The sequence below is a fragment of the Theobroma cacao genome, chromosome 9 (assembly GCF_000208745.1).
Source record: "Theobroma cacao cultivar B97-61/B2 chromosome 9, Criollo_cocoa_genome_V2, whole genome shotgun sequence".
NCBI classification, from domain to species: Eukaryota; Viridiplantae; Streptophyta; class Magnoliopsida; order Malvales; family Malvaceae; genus Theobroma; species Theobroma cacao.
Window position 1 is genome coordinate 36739919 of NC_030858.1, and position 22340 is coordinate 36762258.

At 33.6% G+C, this 22340-nt stretch overlaps 2 protein-coding genes across 5 annotated transcripts; both read left to right on the plus strand.

Annotated features, from left to right (window-relative positions):
* On the plus strand, positions 7393-11151 carry LOC18590771 (nudix hydrolase 9). 3 transcript variants are annotated; one of them, XM_018128489.1, is made up of 10 exons: positions 7393-7587; positions 7744-7865; positions 7972-8046; positions 8122-8178; positions 8413-8495; positions 8705-8763; positions 9189-9337; positions 9476-9619; positions 10217-10375; positions 10881-11151. In XM_018128489.1, the coding sequence occupies exons 2-10, from the start codon at positions 7782-7784 to the stop codon at positions 10974-10976; spliced, it is 906 nt and encodes a 301-aa protein (XP_017983978.1). In that variant the 5' UTR covers positions 7393-7587; positions 7744-7781; the 3' UTR covers positions 10977-11151. The 3 variants fall into 3 exon arrangements, with proteins under 3 accessions (XP_017983978.1, XP_007016550.2, XP_017983979.1); XM_007016488.2 differs by having other exon boundaries at positions 7393-7552; XM_018128490.1 differs by having other exon boundaries at positions 7393-7865; positions 10566-11003.
* Positions 18007-21907, plus strand: LOC18590772 (ankyrin repeat-containing protein At5g02620). 2 transcript variants are annotated; one of them, XM_018128239.1, is made up of 4 exons: positions 18007-18423; positions 18590-19276; positions 19369-19781; positions 20815-21907. In XM_018128239.1, the coding sequence occupies exons 2-4, from the start codon at positions 18934-18936 to the stop codon at positions 21691-21693; spliced, it is 1635 nt and encodes a 544-aa protein (XP_017983728.1). In that variant the 5' UTR covers positions 18007-18423; positions 18590-18933; the 3' UTR covers positions 21694-21907. The 2 variants fall into 2 exon arrangements, with proteins under 2 accessions (XP_017983728.1, XP_007016552.2); XM_007016490.2 differs by having other exon boundaries at positions 18684-19276.

The following is a 22340-nucleotide window of genomic DNA, read 5'->3' on the forward strand; positions in this document are numbered from 1 at the left end:
ATTTGCATTTTTCATTTTTTGATTTAAATTTCACTTAATAATTTAAAATTAAATATTTTAAAATATTAATTTTTATTTTATAATTTAAATATATCATTATTAAAATATGAAAATATTATAATTTTTTAATTTTAATTAAAATATTAATTTTATAAGTTTAAGTTTGTAATTTTAAAAACAAATAAGGACATATAAGTCCAAAACATTTGAATTTTATTCCCATGGTTGTGGAATAGCTAATACCATGGGGGAAGATGATATTAGCTATTCCAAGCTTTTACCCAATTTTAAAGAATAGCCATTCCTTTTGGAATGGCTATTCCTTCCCCACATGCAAACCAAACAAGGGGATAAAATTTTGTAAGGAATAAAGGGGGAATGGCTTAGCTATTCCCCCAACCAAACGTGACCTAAATGTTTTAGGTGATCTTTTCAATGTTTACCTCCTTTATTACGAAACTTAGCTTGGAGTTCACGTAAATTGGTCATGGTTTAATGTTACAAGATCATTACCTTCTCTCAAAAAATTAATTTGATGGACACTTATATGTCCAGAATCTTTTTGTTTATCCGATGTGAGATTGCATAACATTCTCTCTTATTTGAATTCTGGATGCCTTCATCACAAATTAGATCACTTTGCCTACTCCACTCGAGTGCTTAGCCTGATATTGGAATCGAGTTCGGGCTAGCTTTAATACTACTTTATTACAGAATTAAGAAATGCAATGTTCACTTTTATAGATTTAGACTCCTATCTTATCTTTTTGAGAAATTTTGTAACATGTACATAAAAATAATCCTTACTAGTATTTTCTTAGAAAAGTAGTCGGTAAGCACATGAATATATAAACAAATGATAAACCATGACAAGTAATTGCCACGTTTCACAATTTAGATTAATTTTCTTTCAGCCATTGACTTACAAGAAAAGGTAATTATACTACTTGTACTTGGCATTATCGGGTGTTTTTTTTATTCCCAATCATGAAAATAGCATTTGTCTATGAGAAGATAAGCTTTTAAAGTTCAATCATTTTCCCAAAGCGTAAAGGTCAATTTTGCATGATTTAGTCAAATTGTGAAAGCCTGGGGGGAAGTATTTACTATTGGTATATACCCTTGAGTCAATTGGATTGGTCAATGAATATATATTATCATTTAATGCATATTTAATCGCATAACTACATGTGATAGAGGTTTTCTTTCATATTAATGCAATAATAAGGAGTTATTAAGTACTAATTAGATGAAGTCCATGGAACATAAAAGCCTTGCAAAAGAATTGCAAAGTTGTTATAATTATAAAATCACTATGCATCAAAGCCATGTTTTTAAAATTGTTCCTGGTTATTGTATTGTCAAGATAGGGCATTGACAATACTCAGAGATTAGTATATGTTAGATCTCCTTACTTGGAAAGTAAGCAATCGATCTCATAGATTGAAGTATATGAGATACTTGAGGATAACATGTGGGTGCTTGTTAAAGATCAAGTTCAGTGCATATGACCTGCTATAAGAACTCCATTTGATATTTACTCAAGTGTCTATAGAATATGTTATCATGTGATAGTCGTACAACTAATCCTCGGACTTGAGACACCATGTCATCTTATATGTAAAATGATATACTTTGATTTTACCTTTACGGGTCTGGAAGAAACCAAATGCCTAAACAGGGTGTTTTTAGGTATGTCATGAAGCACACGAAGGTGGATGAGTGATCAAGAGATGACTCATCACTCCAAGTGATATGAGGGGATGTGTCTCTATTGTTCTTAATTCTTGATTAACTTGTATAAATGCTTTGGCAAAAGCATGATGAATTTAAGAAAAATTAGTTTCCTAAATTCATAAGGTTAGTCATGAATTATGGAACTAATATGGAATGTTATAAGTAGACACTGAGTTATGCTTTATGACATATCTAGGATATTTGATGAAAGAATCATATTGCACTGATAGGTTTATCACTGAAGGGTTTTGTCAAATTCTTTAATTAACTCTCTAACATTTGGTTGGTCATGATGTATTGCTAAATGCCGCTCATGATCTATAAATATAAATTAATTATCAAATTGATATTTGATTAGGATTTATATTTATTGCCAACATGTTAAAAGCCTAATAAATTACACACATTAAGTGACATGATTGAAATTAAATAAGGATAATCAATTAAGTTGTACTTAATTAGAATAGACCAAAATAAAGTGGGAAGTTAATTAGGTTCACAAGGACCTAATTGAATTAAAATATAACTGTTGTATCTAGGGTTACAACTTAGTTTGACTATATAAATATGTTATGTTAGCCAACTAAAACTCGAAGCCTTTAGCTACTTTTTAGCTGTTTCATAAAAATAAGAAAAAGAAAAATAGTTTTCTTTGTCTAACAGAAACAAGATTCGGCAAGAATTTTTTATCTTTTTGTTTTAGAAACAAACTTACTGGTACAAATAAAATTCTACCTTTAAGAAGGTCTTATTCGGTCGCTATGTGAATTACTGTTAGAGGCCAAACACTTGGATGACTGAAGATTTGACAAATTCTAAAGGTAAAGAAGTAAAGATTTCGATTGCAGGATTTTAGACTATTTTATTCTTTTTTTAGGTTACTTGCTTCATCACAAGCGTTTTTTGATTTAATTGGTTCTTGATTACTATATTTTAGAGCAAGGTATGTAATACTTAAACTTATAAATATTAATAATTAATTTGAAAATTACATGAAAAACATAAACATTAATTTTATAGAATTCAGCTATTTCTTTGATTAAATGTTAGTTTATTTTTTCGTTACATTTGTCGTAACGTGCTAGTCCGGGAACTCGACCGCTAGACGTCGGTTAAAATAAAATGGTTTAGGAGTCGCCACCAATCATCTTTTATCTAGATGCGATTGGACACCTATTAACCCGATTCTAATCAACGAAGTCTTAAATTAATTTTAAATTCGTAGAAAGAACGAGTATTGATCCACGTTTTTTAGAGATGGGTTCGGGAGTGCGGTTACGCACGGAGAAGGGTTATCACCTCCGTGGCGCCCGTTCCACGAACGGTACCATTTAATCTTAAGTTATCTTATTATAGCCTACTTTTGATTTAATCCCTGCTTATTAACTAATTTTTTAATAAACTGACTGCTTGAGTCTTTTATTTGGTTTTACGTATGCACATGATGTAAGCGTAAAATGATGTCATGGCTTGTTTATTTTAAATAATGGGGTCGGTAATCTTTTATTGAAAAATCATTCGAAAACCATCCCAATGCTTTGATGAAGTCTCGAAATTTTTCTCACCTAGAGATATCCCCAAAAGAACTCGTCTCTACAAGCTCCTCGGGGAAATCCTGTCATCGAAACTCCTGCACCATTTGCAAGATAACTGTGGCATGCTGTGACAGGATAAAATAATGATGTCTACATGCAGGGGTTTATTGACTTAGATGGTTCATAATTCATCCAATTATGTGTTTAATAATTTATCACCTTATTCATATATTTATTTTGTCATTTTTTTATGGATTATATATTTATTTTATTTTTTTGTTTTCTATTTAAATCCATATCCTTTAATTAACGTTGTTGATTAATATTTTACTTGATTATATAACTTATCAAATAAACAATTAATTAATTTTTTTAAACGATTAAATTAACTTTATTTAGTAATATTTATTTAAGCTAATTAACTAATTTAANATTTGTTTTAAGGTAAGGCTACCATTTTATCTAACTTTTCATGCAATTTTAATGTGAATAGTGTTTGGATGTTAGGTTCATCGAGATGATTTTATATTGAATGTGAAACTTCAGCTTTTTTGCCTTATTGCAAAGGAACCAGCCTATCATCAGCTTAGTTCTATTGAGCAACTTGGGTACATAAATGATTTCTATAGAAGGTATAAGAATAAATGTAATCATACATGAATGTTATACTCCGATTTGACTTTCATTTTTCATTTTACTATGTTAAAGTTGATAATACATGTTTTTATGCAATTGAATTTGATGTTCAATAGTTACTATTATCAAAAAGTTAAAAAAAAGACTAGGGAGTTATTTGCATTTAAAAATGGCCTACAAATATAATTTTGGGAAATCTTTAATATAAATATATATATATGTATATATGTTCTTTTAAACTATGTATCTTTACTATTTTTTTTATTATGACTATCATTGTTTTTTTATTTTTTTGTTATTTTGATTTCCTAACATTAATAAATTATATGTATATATATATATGTATAACTTTTCTTAATATGGTTTAAATTATAACAATAAAAATGAAAATACATTTTTATTTAACAAAAATAGGCTAGACACAAAATCAATTAAAACCAGAGAGGAAGGTAACTTTTCTAGACTCAGATTAGCCCAATTCAATAACCCACAGAAGGCCCAAAACTGCTATGCCGGATCTGCTTCTTGAGATCCACAAGGCTGAGCTCAAAACGCACCATTTTGTGTATTTGTTTGACAGCTTTTAATCCACCAAAACGTCGTCGTTTTGATCCTAAACCTAAGTATTTAAACCTTCCTTTTCCCTTCTCTTCTCATTTTCTACCTTTTTTTTCTCTCTCTAGCCGCACCCTCTCTACCTTCTCTATAGCTTCAAGCCACGACCCCCCCTTCGCCGTCGGCCTTCACTCTCCCTTCCTTTACCACAGATCGGGCCTCTCCCTGCCGTCGGTGCCGCTAGGATCTGCTTCTTGACCTCTTTCCTTTCGTCGACGACAAGCCCAAACCCCTTTTTCCTAATCGACGACGAAACCAGCTCCCCTCCTCCTAAGCGGTGGCAGCCCCAAACTTAAACACCCCATCGACGGCACAAAACCCCCTCCAAAATCGGCAACAACCACCCAAACTCCTCTTCCTTAAATACCCAAACCAAAAAATACACTAAAATCACCCTCTAGCCCCTTTTATTTTATATATTTTTTTGTATTTAAATGTTTTTGTTGTTGATTGTGGTTAAGGTAGTTGGCTTCTAGATCTTAGGATTTTTTTTTATTTTTGGTTGTTGGATCTGTGTTTTTTGGAGTATTTTCTCTCTGTTTCTTTTTTGAAACTTTTTTGAATCTCGGTTTTCTTGCCATCCTCTCCCCGGATCGGTTTGAAACCTCTCCCTTTTAAGAATTGAATTGTCCAAAAATTTGGACAATCTAAAGGTGAAATCATGCTCTTTTGAGCATGATTTCACAAGGCTCTGGCAAACAGGAAGGGTCGGTAGCCCGAGGTGACCACTCTTCCCCAAATTCGATTACCTTTCAAGGGCATTAATGCCCTGTAATGATGAACTGGAAAAGGGGCTGAGCACACGCTCAGTCCCTTCCTGTTTATTCATCATCATTTTTTTATTATTATTTTTATTTTTTTATTATTTTTATCTATTTTTTATTTTTTTATTTTTTTTATTTATTTTTTTTAAAGTAGGTGTCTACAACATTATATTTTTAATTTTTTGATTATTTTCATATTAGAGCATAAAATCAGATCCCAACATTTACAGACAAAATTAGCTTACTAACAACTGCCAACCGTTGCAGCATTTCACATTATCAGATATCTGTCACGAAAGTCACTTCATATATAGTCAAGTACCTTGCATATTTCTCTTTAACCAAAACAATCTTTTACTGTAAACCAGATAGACCCTTGGCTTACAAGACCACCCTAATTTTTGGAAATGTCAAAATAAAAAGAAAGAAAAAACTATAGCAGTCATTTTGTCTCACTACGTTACATCCTCACGTGAAGTTGTGCGAATTATGGCTGCTCAATTAGTTGAATGCAATAATAGTCTCCACCAAATATTTTGGAGGATTTCGCCTTAATCAACTTAAAATTAATGGCGGCATACAAGTGGTCAAGTTCTTCTTATGCTATAAAAGGAACATGGATTTGGACAAGGGGTTGTTTGATCTTTCTTTCCCTTATGTGCAATCTTGGTTCTTAAGCTAAACAAAAATAGTTGTTTCATTTTTTCTTTTTGGTTCGGCATAGATGTTGACAAATCTACTCCAAATTAAATTGAAGAGTGTGTTTCAAGCCCAAGCTAACTTTGCTGAAATCAGTGAGTTGTCGTGTTATTTTAGCTTGCAGCTGATACCAGAGCTAAGCTTGGATGCTGGTTAAAAGTTGCTGATGATGAGCCTTTTACAAATGAATTCCCTTTGCTGGTTTTGGGGTTCAACCCTTTTAGTTTGATCTTCAATGGTGTTACCCTGTTAAAATACTTGATTGTAAAGATTCACAAGGAAAATGCTTCACTGTTAAGATATTGTAGTTTGAAATCTTGAAAGAATTTATCAAACAACATTTCTTTTTTGTAAAATTTAATGTTCAGTAAATGTTAGAACGCTTGAAACGGATAGGCATAACATATTCATATCAAAGGTAAAATATCTTAATTTTTTTATCATAATTATACGAGAGTCTATTAGTATTTAAAATAGATAGTTTTTTAATTTTTAGTTACAATCAAAATAGACAGTTCATCTCAAAAAATATCCTTCACGAGATGCATAAATCTTGCTGTTAGTCAATCGTTAATATTTTTTATTGTTTGATGACATAGTAATATTTTTAAGATAATTTTACCCTTCATTAATTTTAAAAATTATTATTATATAAATTATAATTTTTCATTTTAAAAATTCTCTCTTATTAAAAAAATTCTCTCCTGGTCGACCCTCCCACGATCGAATCTAGCCAAGGAGCGTCAAATGTGGTCAGATCGAGGGAACGCCAATCTGGTGCTCTCATGAGGAGATTTGGCTGGATCTAGCTATCTGGTGCTCTCATGAGGAGATTTGGCTAGATCTAGCATTCCATAGCTAGATTCGTTCACGTCGATCGGTTTGAGAAAAAAGAAAAGGGTACAGATAAAAAAGTATTTTAGATATTTTACGTTTAAGTATTAACGTCGATTACAAGTTTGAGATAGATTGTTCATTTTGAATATTACTAGATCCGTGTATAATTATAATTAAAAATTAAAAATATCAATATATGTTACCCTAGTATGAATGTCGTTGAACAAACTTAACCATCTATAGAATTAGCTTCCGAGTAACTCCGAGCCTTACTCAAGCTCACATGTTTTTGGGTAATTTTCAGGTTCAAAATTGAAATTTATGTTACATGGAAGTATTTGCCAAGAGGCAGGAGGAGCTCAGCTGCACCTCAAATTTGTTGGAGCAGATCCAACTTTTGTTTTTTGGGCACTTAGCCCACCATATTGGGCAACAGAAAAGAGGTATTGAAGAAAGGTCCTGGTCACTCTAACCCAAGTTTTGATAGCAAGGAAGGCCCATTTTACGCACAGTTTGTCGTCCCCATAAATTTCATTATCATTTTCATAAAAGCATCATAATTATGAGCTTTGATTACAAATTAAATTGATGGCTAATGACATTAGGTTGATGGGATTTGATTGAGATTACCATTTCCATGGATCCCATGCCATGGGAATTGGATCAATCAAGTAACCATAATAAAAAGAACAAGAAAACGTGCCTAGGTTGTCAAATTATTCTCTTCAGGCAAGTATCTGATCGCTGACAGGATCAAAATCTGGGTATAATTACATTTGCTTTGCACCTTTGAAACCTGAATTGAAATTCATGTTGTCTTTTTACTTTCGAAGATTTCTTAGGATTAAACGAAAAAAAATAACAATAATAAAGTTGTTTACTTGTCAAATTTTTCCTTGAAAACTTTCATCGAGCACTAGGCGGCGAAGTCGTGAACTTTCCATTAAAATTTCTCAAAATGGAGAAGGAAGCGATTGATGGGTGTTCTTCTCTTGCTTACAAGCTTTTATTCTCATGCCCTTTTGGTCTTTCTCCACCACAGGTTTTAACTTCTTTGCTTTCCTTCTCTTTTGGTCTTTAGAGTTCATTTTCTTTCACCAAATTATAAATATTCCTTGTGATTTCGTTTGTTGGTTTGGTGGATGAAGCTGTCAGTGGTTTTCGACGAATCATACGATAGAATTCCTCATTCAGACATAAGTTTGGAGAACTCCATTTCTGAGGTGAACTTCAAATTATTTAAGTTTTTGATAGTCAAGTTCTTTTTTTTCTCTAATGTTCTTCTCTTTTTTCCTTAGATATGGGATCTGAGGGTTCAGAAAAATGCATCTTTATTCAATGGCAAGAAATTTAGGGTATGTTTTGACCCTGCTTACCTCTTATGCTTTAAACTTTTAGCTCTCAGGGCACTCTATTTCATTAATTGAGATGCAGGGAAAGAAAATTTGATACAATTGCTGTAATACGATAATTTCAAAAAAAAAAGTCTGTAATACTATCATGCCTGAACATTCATGAAGTTATTTCGTTTTGATAAATTTTCTTTTGAATTAGCATCCATTATTGTTGGCATTTTGATAATTTTACAGTATGGAGGATATAGTCAGAAGAGTGGAGATGGATCAAACCAAGAATCATACGTATGCCTTCACCTTGGGTTGACAGATTATAGGTCTCTCCTTCACTCTATTTGTTTATGAGTGCATTTAGTTATTCATGCTGCATATGCTCTAACTTCACTATCGTTTCGATTTTGTAATGTCTGTATTAACCCATTTTGGTAAAGCATGACATCCATTGCAAAAGCATTTACTTGTATCATATCTTATTGATGGGTCTTCTTATATAAATAATGATTCAGTACCCTTTACTTTATACCAGAACTTTCGTGGGAACAAACTTGAATCCTTCGTGGGAAAAATTCTTGGTTGCATCAGAAGGTATCTCAATACGAATTTACAATATTCACTGAAGATGAGCTTCTTCCTCCTTGTTCTTCTTGTTATAGCAGTTAACACAAATTGATATAGCATGCAAACCCACAAATTTGTCTCTATTTGTGAAGTCCTAAATCTTCACAAAATAATCAGCTAACAACCTAAATTATGATAGAAATGAAACTGTTCAGTATTTTCCAATTTTTAGTAAAGACAGTCTCCAAGAAATCAATTCCCCAGTAAAAGGCATCAATTAATACATTTTATTAATTTCTTGGTGCTGAGTGTTACTTTTTTATTAAAACTACGTAATACTTTGTGTAGCTAAGTTTTAACTTTGATGTTACAAACACAGCTGCAAACTTTTTGATTGTTTAATTGTACATGCGGTTCCATATCTCTTGACCAGTAGCTTTACTATTCTGCAGATGACTCAACACGGTGTCAACACACCTCAAGCCCTCTAGGTAATGGTGCAATTGTGGAGACATCTGACAAGAAAATAGTAGTGCTGCAAAGAAGTAACAATGTTGGTGAATTTCCTGGGCATTTTGTTTTCCCAGGAGGCCACCCTGAGGTAATAAATATCAAATGGAAAATAATACATTTGCACACTTTTTGATAGCAAGGTCCTGTTATTCTTTTGCAGACAAATTAATAATACCATGCTCATCCGCATTCATTGGTGTATTTGTACTTTTCTTTGGTCTGACAGCCTCAAGAAGTTGGCATAGAAACCCATGAATACGGTAAGGACTCAAAAGATTCTGAGCTTGTTAATAAAAGGGTTTCCCAAGAGATGTTTGATAGCATTATTCGTGAAGTTGTTGAGGAAATTGGAGTACCAACTACATCCCTAGTAAGTGACAGTTAGTTTGTCGTTGGTGCTGCTTCTTTTAATCCATTGTTATGAAGTTATGGTTAATTTTAACTGTCAAAATATTGGGAATACAGCTCTGCTAGTCATTTTATTTATGAAGGACACAATTTGAAGAAAATAATATTTAGACCTTACAACTGTTTAAGTCTGAAATTCATAGTAGATGAGGTTGAATATCTAGTCCTTGACACAAGACCCTTCGAGGAAAAGATATACACTTCGCCCAAGTAGGCTGTCATTGTTGTAGCTTTATTTTGTCAACAATAATTGCATTTTTCCATCAAAGTCTGTGCCCAAAAAAAAAAACCGAAGAAGACCCTATCATGATTCATCTTGAGACAGTTGAAAAACAACTTTGTTATAACTTTGTTATTTTCTTTTAGCTGTCATCTCAGTTTCTTTATTGAGTTAATAGCTTTTTTTCTGTTCAATGAAACCATATTGCTGGCCTTAGTTGCCTTCATGGTTTCTAATGCAGTATGTTTCCCTTGATTGATTTTCTTAATGTTCATGCGTAATTTCATCCTCTCCTTGAAAAATATTTGATATTGGCTTTAATATTTTTTCTTCTTGCAGTCAGATCCACTTTTTATTGGCATATCTCGCAGGGTTTTGAATGTTAGACCAGCTATCTTTTTCTTTATTAAATGTAGTCTTCAATCAAAAGAAATTCAGCAGCTGTATTCTAATGCTCAAGATGGCTATGAATCCACTCAACTTTATACAGTCTCAATGGTCAGTCCTCCTCTTGTTTTCTTCTTTTGAAATGTTAGAATTTGATTCATTTTTGCAGAAATTGCTGGGTTTTATTTATTTATTTTTTAAACTACTAGTCAAAATCTTGTCAATATTTTGGTGGTGGCCATGGTGGCTCATTTTTTCGGTGTTGTGGTTCAATAGTGCTCTTGTGATGTCAATTTTGTAGCAAAACCTTTGGTAGTGGCCGTGGCATAGCATGCACTGGTTGAAAGTGAAGGAGGGGTCGATTTTAAAGTGTGGTAGGGCTTAAAGTTGACTGGAGTGTTTCTTACCCTCTACGCCCTTTTCACCTGCTGGGGACTATGCTGTAGAGTAAAAACCTTTCTTTTCAAAAGTTGAATGGACAGTTTTAAAAGCTGAGTCTTCGAGGATTGAGTCAAATATCCCAACTAAGAGCTTTGTATTGTACTACTCAGAGTTAATAAATTTATATTCTTTTTATCTTTTAAACATGTTATTGCATTTTGTTTCTGATAATCAGATTGAACTAGAGCGTATGGCATTAAAAATGCCTGGCTGCCATCAAGGTGGATTTGCTCTCTATAAGCTGATGGTTGGAGCCTCGATGAATATCTGATGATGGTTCATAGCTTACTGGTCTATTCAAGATTTCACCAATCCATTTTCAGAAGCTCTCAGATTTAAATTTATTACTTCAGTTTGTAATCTTTGTATCTAGAAACATTCCTTTCATAATATGGTTGCAAAAGGACAAAGTCATGCTCGAATGTATCACTCTATTTTTATTTTTATTTTTTGAAATGCAGAATTCATTCATAAAGTAACAAAGCTACATCCAAAAGGAGGAGAAAACCTCCAGGAAAAGCTGCACAATTACAAAATATCAATTCTGCAGCAACAAGACCAACCCCTGCCTTCCCCAGAAAAACAGCATATACATCCCCCATCAAACAAAAAGAGGTTAGCAAACCTCAATCAAACAGGCAGAGGTGATTTTGTCAAACACAAAAACCAGATCCACCCACGGAACCAAAATTCGTACTAAGAATCAGCAAAAGAAAAGAATCTATGCTGAACTCACAAGTCAAGGTTTTCTTGTGCTGAACACACAAGAAAATAAAGGATCTTATTTATCATAGAATCTGTGCACTTAGCCAAGGCTCTCCGAATGTATCACTCTATTTCCGTCTTAAGTTTGCTATTTAATGTGGAAGCAACATTAAATTCATAAAAATTTTGGTGAAGCAATAATATCATTTTAGTTTTATCAACTCACACTATGGTAAATTCATTTCAAACTACTGCTTTCAAGGGATTTCCAACCTAGTTGTATGCAGTCTGGTGTCTGTTACAAATTATGGACATTCAATAGATGCTATATATGTAGGAATCAGAATAAACAAGATAGTTTTCCTTGGATCCATCTGAAAGTAGAAAACCAAAGGAATTACTTATTACCCCTATTGAGGAAAGTTTCTTCTGCTGGATTGCAAAATTTCTTGAATCTGACTTGCGTTGTACTGGAAACGGACTTCCCAGCTTTTCTCGAAGAAGTATCAGGGTAATTCAGGCATCTTGCCTTTTGACAAACATTGTCTATCTCCAACAAGTTAACATGATCAACTTTCTTTGGACCAGAAACTCACTCTAGAAGAGTGTGCTTGGGCAGGATGGCTTCAGTCAAGAGTGGGACCATCTATATTGGACCATAGCTTTCTACTTTATGTGTTGAAATTAGATTGGATTAAAGAATTCTGTCATAACTCAAGAGTTATGTTTGAATTGTGTTCTTATTTTGGGTTTGCTTAGTTAGTTAGTAGGTGTCTGAAGTTTGATAAATTTTCTCACCATTTAAATAAATAAATGTAATTGTCTTCACATATGCAGCTTGAGAGGAAATGATAGCTAAGAACTTTACAGTTTTGTCATTGAATTTGAGATGGTTTGTACAATAGGAAGTCATCATCAGCTACTTGAGCAGTTTAAAGCGTTCATTGTAATCAAACTTGTGTCTTCCGTTCATGGCGGGACCCATGAAAATTTAGCTTCCAACCACCGAAAGAAAGCTGCCCCACTTGCTGATGAAAAGTAAGAAAGTTTCCAACCCTGCTGATCAAAGTCAAAAGTTCTCTTCTTAAGATTTGGTCAGTGAGAAGTACAGCAAAGGAGTATCTTATCACTACCATAGTTTTGTTTTAACATGGCTAGCTACCTTATCATGTATCTATAGTTTGTGGCTACATAAAATCAGTGAAAATTTACACATTATTCTGAAGAATTCTTGTGCCTGATCATGTTCAGATGTTTCCTTTACATTCCTGATCAAGTTCTTTTGTTCTTTTACTGAGAACAGAGCTTCTGATGTAGAAGATTCCTTATTATCTTGTTGTTCCAGGCTTGTTTTTTGACTGATGTAGTCCCCATTCTTACCGACCGTGTTGAGGGGATCTCCCCACTGCATTTGATAAATGCCATTGGTTGCATTAATTGATTACTCTGCCCCCCAAAAAGGTTATAATTTTCCAGCACAAAACTTCTCTTCTCGTTTTGATGGACCAAGGCGTCAGCACCCAACATTCCAAGACTATATCTGCTGCTTGGGAGCTGTTTAGACAGATTGACCTCTTCTGTAGTTCATTGAAAAAGAAATAAACATGAAATATTCATCCTTTATTTCTCTCTCCAAGCCACAGCCATGAACCATTTGTTACCTCTTTCCTAGTAGGACCCCTCCAAGTCAAAAAAATCAATCTTTCGACTTTATCCGATGTCTCCAATTCAATAATACAAAACTTCCATATTGCACTGTTTTAACCATTAAAATGGATTTTTTTTATTGAAGTGGTGATAACAATATTTTCATGTCAATTTTAAAATCTTAACATGATATCAGAATAGACGTTGTTCCTATTCATTGACTTTTTTATAATTTATGTCAAATGAAAAGTTTATAATTCATTTTTTACCTAAAAATTCAACACCTTTGTTAGCTCTCTTTCCTCTACATATTGATCATGCCGATGACAAAACCTATTTTTATCTGGAGAGTCAAAGGTCAACAAAAGCCTGGTTATTCTCTCAAAGCAATATGTTCATAGTTTTTAAATATGCGTATATCAGTCCATCTGCCTTTGGTGTAAGAAAAGAATGACAACAACATTATATGTGCAGTGATTTAAGCAAAAGACACCCAGATGACATAAACCATGTCTGGAAACAGCACGTGCGTTGGTGGCGCTGACTGGCTGATTCCCATTTGTCCTGGAGCCAAACCCAATTTGCTTTCAATTTAACCATGTGAAGGGAGAACTGCAGGGGTGGCCTGGTTTTGGACTATACCATGGATGCTTGCCCTCCATGTGAGATTTAAACCATACTTTTCTCAATCTGCTTTTAAGCATAAAACCCCAAAAAAGCCATTGAGGGTAAACAAATCTCCTCAGATTTTTTTTAAGCAATCAGTGAAGGCCTTTTTTGATTCCTTCAATGTGAAGTAGTTGCTTTTCCCCCCCTGTAATTTGATTGTAATGCTGCTGCCCTTTCCTTTTTGATGCCTCATCTCTTGCACCTTTTGCTGCTTTCAGATATGTATATTTGTTTAATGGTTTATGGAGATTGCATAGCAACTGTAGGGTGAAAGTTAAACAAGGGATGGCCGTTTCTTTGAACATACAATAACCCATGAAATTAAGCAATTGGTGCAATCTCTCTCTTTTTTCTTTGAAAAATGGTCCCCTGATAATGGATCATAAATGTATAACTTTTCAAACGTGTAAAATGATTTTTTGCAATTCAATATCTCTTTTTTTCTTTGAAAAATAGTAATAATTTATTATTGTTATTATTGATCTTGAAAAAAAATCTCTTAATCGAAATTAAACAGATCTATATAACTACTGTGTATTACAATATATTCAGTGATTGATGGTAAAAAAAAAAAAAATTTAAAAACTCTTTAAATAGAGATTTTACAAATTGACGTAAAAAAATTTATTTCATGGATTTCCCTATTGATAATTTTAAATTAAACTTGAATTATATGTGTTTAGAAAACAACAAAAGTGATTTTGTTTTTGAAAAGTTTGATGAGATTAAAGGTGTGTTTCATGTTTTAAAGAACTATATCCTAAGTGTAAATTTATATTTTTTGAACCACTTTTAATTAGAATAAAGATGGACGATAATCCATGGAGTGGTGAAGTCGAAGACGAGAACCTCCTTCCTTGATGGCCACAAACTCTTCCAGGCTACTCGTAATAGGTCCAGCAGGACCTATTGATAGCCCCTTTAAAACTTGTTTATTCGTTTCTTGTAATGTTCCGTTCACATTAATGTAGCTTGACCTTTCACTTTGCTCTATGGTTTTCTCAACTTGGATCATTGCACCCAATCTACTGTGTCTCGACGCCACCCTGCGTGATCCATGCTACCACCAAATAAAACACCATATTCATATAATAATATTGCATGATAATGACATAAACCTGATCGCCTTAGGACAAAAATTTGACTTTATCGTCTTCGTAATTGAAATAAAAAGTTCTTGAATTTGTCACGCAAATAATATCAACGAGTTTCATCCATTAAAATAAATGACAAAATTAAACAATCATAAACACAACAACTATCTAATCACAATGTGTAATATATTTGACTATGTGATTTAACCTATGTCACAATACCATTTTACATGATAATGAATTTTACCTAATGCATTTTCACTAACAAGAATATTCAATTTTATTAATTAATATCTCCTATTATGATATTTTTCTATCGTGCGTGTGTGTGTGTGTGTTATGAGCACGGGGAGTGCTTAGAGATAGTAATGGTATTGTAATAAGTCTGTTTTTTGATGATGAATAAGATCATAATTATGAAGTCATGGATTTTATAAAAAATTTGGGCTGATATTGACAAATTATAACAAATAACCGATGAAGTAAATTTACAAAAAAATTAATTACTTTGCGGACGCATTTACAAAAATGAAAATGAATCGACTTAACATGTTCGATGAGTCTTGGTGATCGAATATATGCGGCAAGAATTATTTTGCTCTTTGCTAAAATCAAGGCAAAAAACAATTCTGGAATCTGAAATTAAGGCAAGTCCTGTTCGTTTTTGGTCGTTTGTTTGGTACATATATACATATGGTTAGAATTAGAATATCTCGTTATCTGTTAATTGGATAGTCCCATTATGGTCTGTGCCAGTATTTGTCGGGCATTAACGCGTGTGGCGCGTGGGTGTTCCCGTGAATAATTTTCGAAATGGATTTAATTTGGGAATTTGGGGAATTTTGTTTACCATTGGTGTGGTCACCACTCACCAAAGTTGGCGTTTCGGGGAGTCAGTCCAAAACTGCACTCGCCTGTTCTACCGCGTGGACCCCACGTAAGGACCCATCGGCTTTTTTTGGGGAGCTTGGTCAGCTTTGTGTCATTCCTAATCTTCACATCTGCAATCATTGTGACACTTTGGATTACTAAATGTATTTAGTAATCTAATTGACTAATGATTAAGCTCCCGTCATTTCTTTCTATTTTTTGCTTTGAATTAGTCTATTTTTTCCACATGAAAAATCAATTTAATAATATTTTCGTCTCAAATTTTCTACATATTTATTTTCTCAAGAAGGTTTTTTTTATAGTTTTTGTTAAAAAACATATTTTTCATGCAATTAATAATTTCAAATAAAAATCACGTTAACCCATCATGAAATAATTTCAAATAAGAAATTAAAATTGATCCTAATAACTAATTAATAGTAAAAAATATTGAGATTATATCAAAAACTAAAAAAGATATTAACTATTATAATTAGTCAAAAAAGGATTTTACCAATAAAAAAATTTTTAATTTATTTAATTTTTATATTGACATAATATGTTAATTTAAATATGTAAAGATATCTAGATGCTGTTGGTGTACTAATGAAGTCTTGCCTTTTTGAAAATCCTATGTGCCTAACTTCTATCCCTTTTCTCTCCCCGTGGAAAATATAAGCAATTATGGGAAAAGCTAGCTCACCACCCTCTCTTCATTTTGCAGCAATATAGTTGCAAGATTTATAAGAAAAAAAAAAAAGGACCTTATTTTGAAGCAATATGCAAGTATGGGTATTATGACTTTGATTAGTAATCATTAAATAGTATTCTTTCAATAAAATAAGCTACGTGTTTAAAATTATTTTCTCGTGTTATTTTATACAAAAAAATAACGATATTATCATAAAAAAATGGCATTTTTAATCAAGAATTTGAAAAAAAAAAAGAAAAGAGAGAAGAAACTTTGTCTAGAGTCTTGTCCTTTATGTAATCGTTTTCCATATAAATAAAGACTTCATTTTGGACCAAGATATAAACCACCGTATTATTCGAATTAAAATCAAATTTGTGTTTTTTTATAGAATATTTAATTTGAAGCAAAAGTAAAAGCATAAATCACATGTTTGAGTTTAACAAAAGCATAAATCACATGTTTGAGTTTAACATTTAAGTAAATAGTCCAGAGTAAAAATATTTATCATGAATTAATTTATCGAGTTTTTATATTATAAAAACAAGTTTTCGATCTACTCGAGAAAAGTTTTTGTATCGTTTAGAAGATGGGACCAACGTAATATTAAGGATCAATCATAAACTTTATTGGAACATTGCATGTAGCTATGAATGTGATTTTTGGGGTACATCTTAGTATTGGATTTCACCTTTTCTTTTTTGTCCGAAAATTCAGGTAATGGTCAGCCGATGATTATTGTAGCTGTGACCCACTATCTAAAATTCATGGTGCTTTGGCCACCATTAAAAAAATAAATAAATTTCATTTTCTAGCATTATTGATTCTAATAAATTTATGCAAGTGGAAAAAACAGTCTGTTGTTAATGGTTAAACCCACGTTGGCTGGAGCGCGTGATTTTCACCCACAACGGGCTATTTTGCATTTAATTCACCAACCATTGGATAAAACAATTTGACTTTTTCCTACTTGCTTGCTTTGATGTGTAATTTATGGTAAAAAGGGCTTTTATGTTGTTGAGGTTTATTTATTATTTTACATCAAAAATTTTTATTTTTTTCTAAATATATATGATCATAGTAAGAATAAATGGTGTAAAAAAAGTGTCTTTCAAACACCTTATGTGCAATTAAAAAATCTATGTAAATAAGATAGAATTTATGATAAATTACATAAAATTTTGAATTTAATGTAACTTTATCTTTTTATATAATACATTGATTTTGACCTTAAAAATAAAACATATTTAATCCATAATGCTTTTATCAATTGAGTTCATTTTGATATATTTTCGTGAAACTTTTATTTTAAAAAAGATTATCTTAACAGAGTGTATAGTATTTAGATTTATAAAATTTTTTAAAATCTCTTATTATAACTAAATCTTTTGAAATGCTTGAGCTGAGGTTATAAAAGAATATATAAAGATAATTCGACGGAGTTTTTTTTTTTACAATTTATAGAAAAAATAGCAAATATAGAAAGAGTTTAAATAGGAAAAAGAGTCATTCCAGTAACTCTGGACACTAACAAGTGGCATTACATTCAAACGGCAAGAGAGGCGCGTGGGGTTCTGTTAATTCAGTTGGCCATAAGCCTACATCGCTCTGGTTTTGCCCTCCTTTAGTTGCGTTTTTTTCCTTAAAAGTTTTTCGATTCTCAACAGAAAAAAGGGTGAAAAAAGAAGAAGAAGAAGAAGCATTATTTTTTTTCCGTAACATTGTATCATTATCACCTTTACAAAAGTCTTTCTTTGATTGGTTAGATTAGGCTTGTTTATAGTTTCTGGGTTCTGTTTATAGATTCGCATAAGGTTGTAAATACATGGGCTTTTTATGTTTATAGAGCCGAAACATTCTTTTCTTGTTCTTCTTCTTCTTCTTCAAACAAGAAGAGAAAGGTCATAGAAAGCTTTGTTGGTTTTTTTTATTTGGTATTTTGATCATCTCAGATATTCAATTGAAAACTGTTTCCTGGATTATATGGGTGGCTTTGGTTTTTGATAGAGAAGAGCAATAGCAGCTTCTTCCTTTAAACTCAGGTAAATATGATCATGCTTTTGTGTTCCTCCATTTTCTTGTTCTTAATTCAATTTTATGTTTTTTTTTTTTAAATATGGAAGATGAACAGATTACAGAAGGGTACACAAAGTTCATGTTTTGTTTGTTTTTGGTTTTTGGGGCCGTTTTTTTTTTTTTTTGGTTCAGATTGGTTGGTACAGCTGTGATCTTATGTGTTCATTGATAAAAAGGTCGGTTTATGCTTTAAGGAAGCTGAAGGGTGAATTTTCACTGTGAACAGGCATATTATTTGGGATGCAGGAGACTGCGGAACCACACATTGGAGGAAGGAATCAGGCTCCAAATTCTTGGGGATCATTGAGATCAAGAATGATTTAAGAATCTCATTTTGATTAGTTGCTTTAGATGAATAATGGTTTTAGTGGATGACATATGCAAATTTTGATCCGGGTTTTTGGTGGGAGATGAAGAAAAGGTTTTCCAATTTATAATTAAAATTAGGCAAAAGGAGAGTTTTGCTTTAGATAACAATGGAGGCACCAGCAACCGAGCAGCCGAGTGTTCCTGCTCGACGGAAAAAGATGACCAAACAGTTAACAGGAAAACGAGAAGATACGCCTCTACATTCTGCTGCAAGAGCTGGAAATCTTGCTGTGGTGACAGAAATCCTTACAGGTACACCGGAGGATGAACTGAAGGAGCTGTTACCTAAACAGAACCAATCTGGTGAAACTGCCCTTTATGTTGCCGCGGAATATGGTTATGTTGATTTGGTTAAGGAGATGATTAACTATTATGATCTTGCTGATTCTGGGATCAAAGCTAGAAATGGTTTTGATGCATTCCACATTGCTGCTAAACAAGGAGATTTAGGTATGTTTTTGATTCATGAATTTTTTATGTTTTTCTTATTAAGAAAGTTATTTTGGAGGTGAATATGAGGTTTTAGTCTGGCCTTGTTGCAGATATATTGGCAGTGCTACTGGCAGTTCATCCAGAATTGGCTATGACTGTTGATTTATCTAACACCACGGCTCTGCACACGGCTGCAACACAAGGCCATATAGGGATTGTGAATTTTTTATTGGAGGCAGGTAGTAGCCTAGCTACAATAGCAAGGAGTAATGGTAAAACAGCATTACATTCTGCAGCAAGAAATGGGCATGTGGAGGTTGTGAAGGCACTTTTGGCTAGTGAACCTGGGATTGCATCAAGGACTGATAAGAAGGGGCAGACTGCACTTCATATGGCAGTGAAGGGGCAGAATGTTGAGGTGGTGGAGGAATTGATCAGAGTAGATCCTTCATTGACGATAAACATGGTTGATACCAAGGGAAACACATCCTTGCATATAGCCACCCGGAAGGGTAGAGCTCAGGTAAATCAGCCTTTTAGCCTTTATCAATCAGTGTAGCCAGTTATGTTTGCTCTGCAACTGGGTCACTGTTTCACCTAGAATTTGGACTTCTGGTTGATTGCTGTTGAAGCCAGGCATAGCTAATTAGCTACTCTATAGTTTAATTTTGGGTTTCTATGGAACCAGTTATATTCATTCTCTGTCTTGCTCATCTCCCATTGTCAGAATTTAAGTTTCAATTAGATTCACAGTTTAGTCTTAAGCAGTAGTCCTTATTCAGTTTATATGCAGTTCATAAAATCATTTGTTTGCAGTAATTGACATATAAATAAACTGAAAGGACCAATTATTGGTAAGAAGCAGAGCTAGAATTGATAAGGGCAAGTTGTTTGAAATCTTCAAACAAAATCCCCTTGTTGCTGAACAGGGCATTCTGTTTAATAGTAATTAAATTCTCTGGCTGCTGACTAGATGGCTTATCCTGTGTGTATGAGATTAACAATTCTGAATTCTGATACCTGAATGATTGTACACCGGGGATTAGCATCTTCCCTCTAATAGAATAATTTCAATTATTGTCTTTATTATTTATTATTATTAAGAAAAAATGCTTCTGATTATTTGTTCTGCCCCTGCTGGTTGACTTCTTAACAAAAGCCTCAAGTATCTCACAATTTGCCCAAAATTTAATTAAACTAGTGGATTAATATGTTGGAAAGCTCAAAACTAGTTGTAATTTTCAACTGCTTGGGGGGGGGGGGGGGGGGTGGGGAGATCTTGACAATAGCTGAATCTGTGATGAACCAGTTATGAGGCGTGGAATGCTCAATGCAACTCTTTAGCAACAACGGTAAAATGTCTGGTCCTCCATGAATTGTAGTAGAGGGTTATCTGAAACTCCTTTGACTAAAGTTGCATTTACCCCCCAACAAACTCATGAGAGAGCAACTTTAATGGAGCAATTTCAGAAGATTTTTCATCATTACTTCTTCAGTTTATGGAGTCAAATAAATGGAATAAGGCAAGAAGCTAATGTAATCTTTTCCTTGTGCAGATTGTTAAGTTGCTGCTTGGATACAAAGAAACCGACACAAAAGCTGTTAACAGAAGCGGTGAAACTGCTATCGACACTGCCGAGAAAACTGGGCACCCTGAAATCGCAACCATTCTGCAGCAGCATGGGGTTCAAAGTGCTCGAACCATCAAACCTGCAGCACCAAATCCAGCACGTGAGTTAAAACAAACTGTGAGTGATATAAAGCATGAGGTGCACTATCAACTAGAGCACACCCGCCAAACCAGAAAGCGTGTGCAAGGCATTGCCAAGAGACTCAACAAAATGCATGCTGAAGGTCTTAACAATGCAATAAACTCCACCACTGTTGTTGCAGTCCTAATTGCCACAGTTGCCTTTGCTGCCATTTTCACTGTCCCTGGCCAATATGTAGATGACCCAAACGACATTCCTCCGGGTCATTCCCTCGGGGAAGCTAATATAGCTCCAAATCCTGCCTTCATAATTTTCTTCATCTTTGATTCCATTGCCCTCTTCATTTCTCTGGCTGTTGTGGTGGTTCAGACTTCAGTTGTAGTCATTGAGAGCAAGGCAAAGAAGCAGATGATGGCAATCATCAACAAGTTAATGTGGTTGGCTTGTGTGCTTATTTCAGTGGCATTCTTAGCCTTGTCATTTGTTGTAGTAGGCACAGAGGAAAGATGGCTTGCAATCGGGGTGACAATCATAGGAACAAGTATAATGGCCACAACTTTGGGCACCATGTGTTATTGGGTGATTAGGCATCGGATCGAGGCTTCAAACATGAGAAGTATACGAAGATCATCACTGGGTAGCAGGTCACGCTCCTGGTCATTGTCTGTGATGTCAGATTCTGAGATTCTAAACAATGAGTTCAAGAAAATGTACGCAATTTAATAAAGATCACTCACGCCAGATCCTTTTTTTCCAAGCATATGGCGTTACGGATCCTTTTTTACTAAATGTATATTTCAAGTTGATCATAGTCTTCTTTCCATTCTCAATGCTCTCAAAGGCAAATTAATGTATGACTGAGCAACTTCTGAGGGCAATACCTTCGGCCTCAGAGGCCAACGGCCATGGTTGAATATATGTGGTTCTAATTTCTATACCTTTCAAAGCCACCTGGAAATTTTGTAAGCATTTGCAGCAAATGGGAAGAATCTGATAACATGGTGGCAAATGCAGCCAAATCATACTGATAACATGGAGGCAAATGCAGCCAAATCACACCAGAGAAACTCTACTGTATAGCCATCAATTGGAACATAATATCATATAGCTAATAAATTCTAGATTACCTAGGCAAATTTAGCATTGCAGCCTGGAGGACTAAAAGTAAAGATGGTTCTCTCCTTTTTTTTCTCGTTTTCTTTATCCCTTTTGAGATGCAGTTGATATCAAACTGATCTGTCAAGAATATGCAGACGGAAGCATAGTGATGAGAAAGACTACAATTGGACCCCATTCAATGAACAAAAAGAGTATTTTGCCTGAAAAGACTTTCCCTACTGACTGAAAATGAATAGATTGCAAAAAGATCC

Bases quoted from the DNA above. Each gene is read 5' to 3' on its own strand.
- LOC18590772 (XM_018128239.1), top strand. From the start codon at position 18,934: ATGGAGGCACCAGCAACCGAGCAGCCGAGTGTTCCTGCTCGACGGAAA. The intron at 19,277-19,368 runs GTATGTTTTTGA...GCCTTGTTGCAG, and splicing joins TGCTAAACAAGGAGATTTAG to ATATATTGGCAGTGCTACTG. The intron at 19,782-20,814 runs GTAAATCAGCCT...TTCCTTGTGCAG, and splicing joins CCCGGAAGGGTAGAGCTCAG to ATTGTTAAGTTGCTGCTTGG.
- LOC18590771 (XM_018128489.1), top strand. From the start codon at position 7,782: ATGGAGAAGGAAGCGATTGATGGGTGTTCTTCTCTTGCTTACAAGCTT. The intron at 8,496-8,704 runs GTCTCTCCTTCA...ACTTTATACCAG, and splicing joins CTTGGGTTGACAGATTATAG to AACTTTCGTGGGAACAAACT. The intron at 10,376-10,880 runs GTCAGTCCTCCT...TCTGATAATCAG, and splicing joins AACTTTATACAGTCTCAATG to ATTGAACTAGAGCGTATGGC.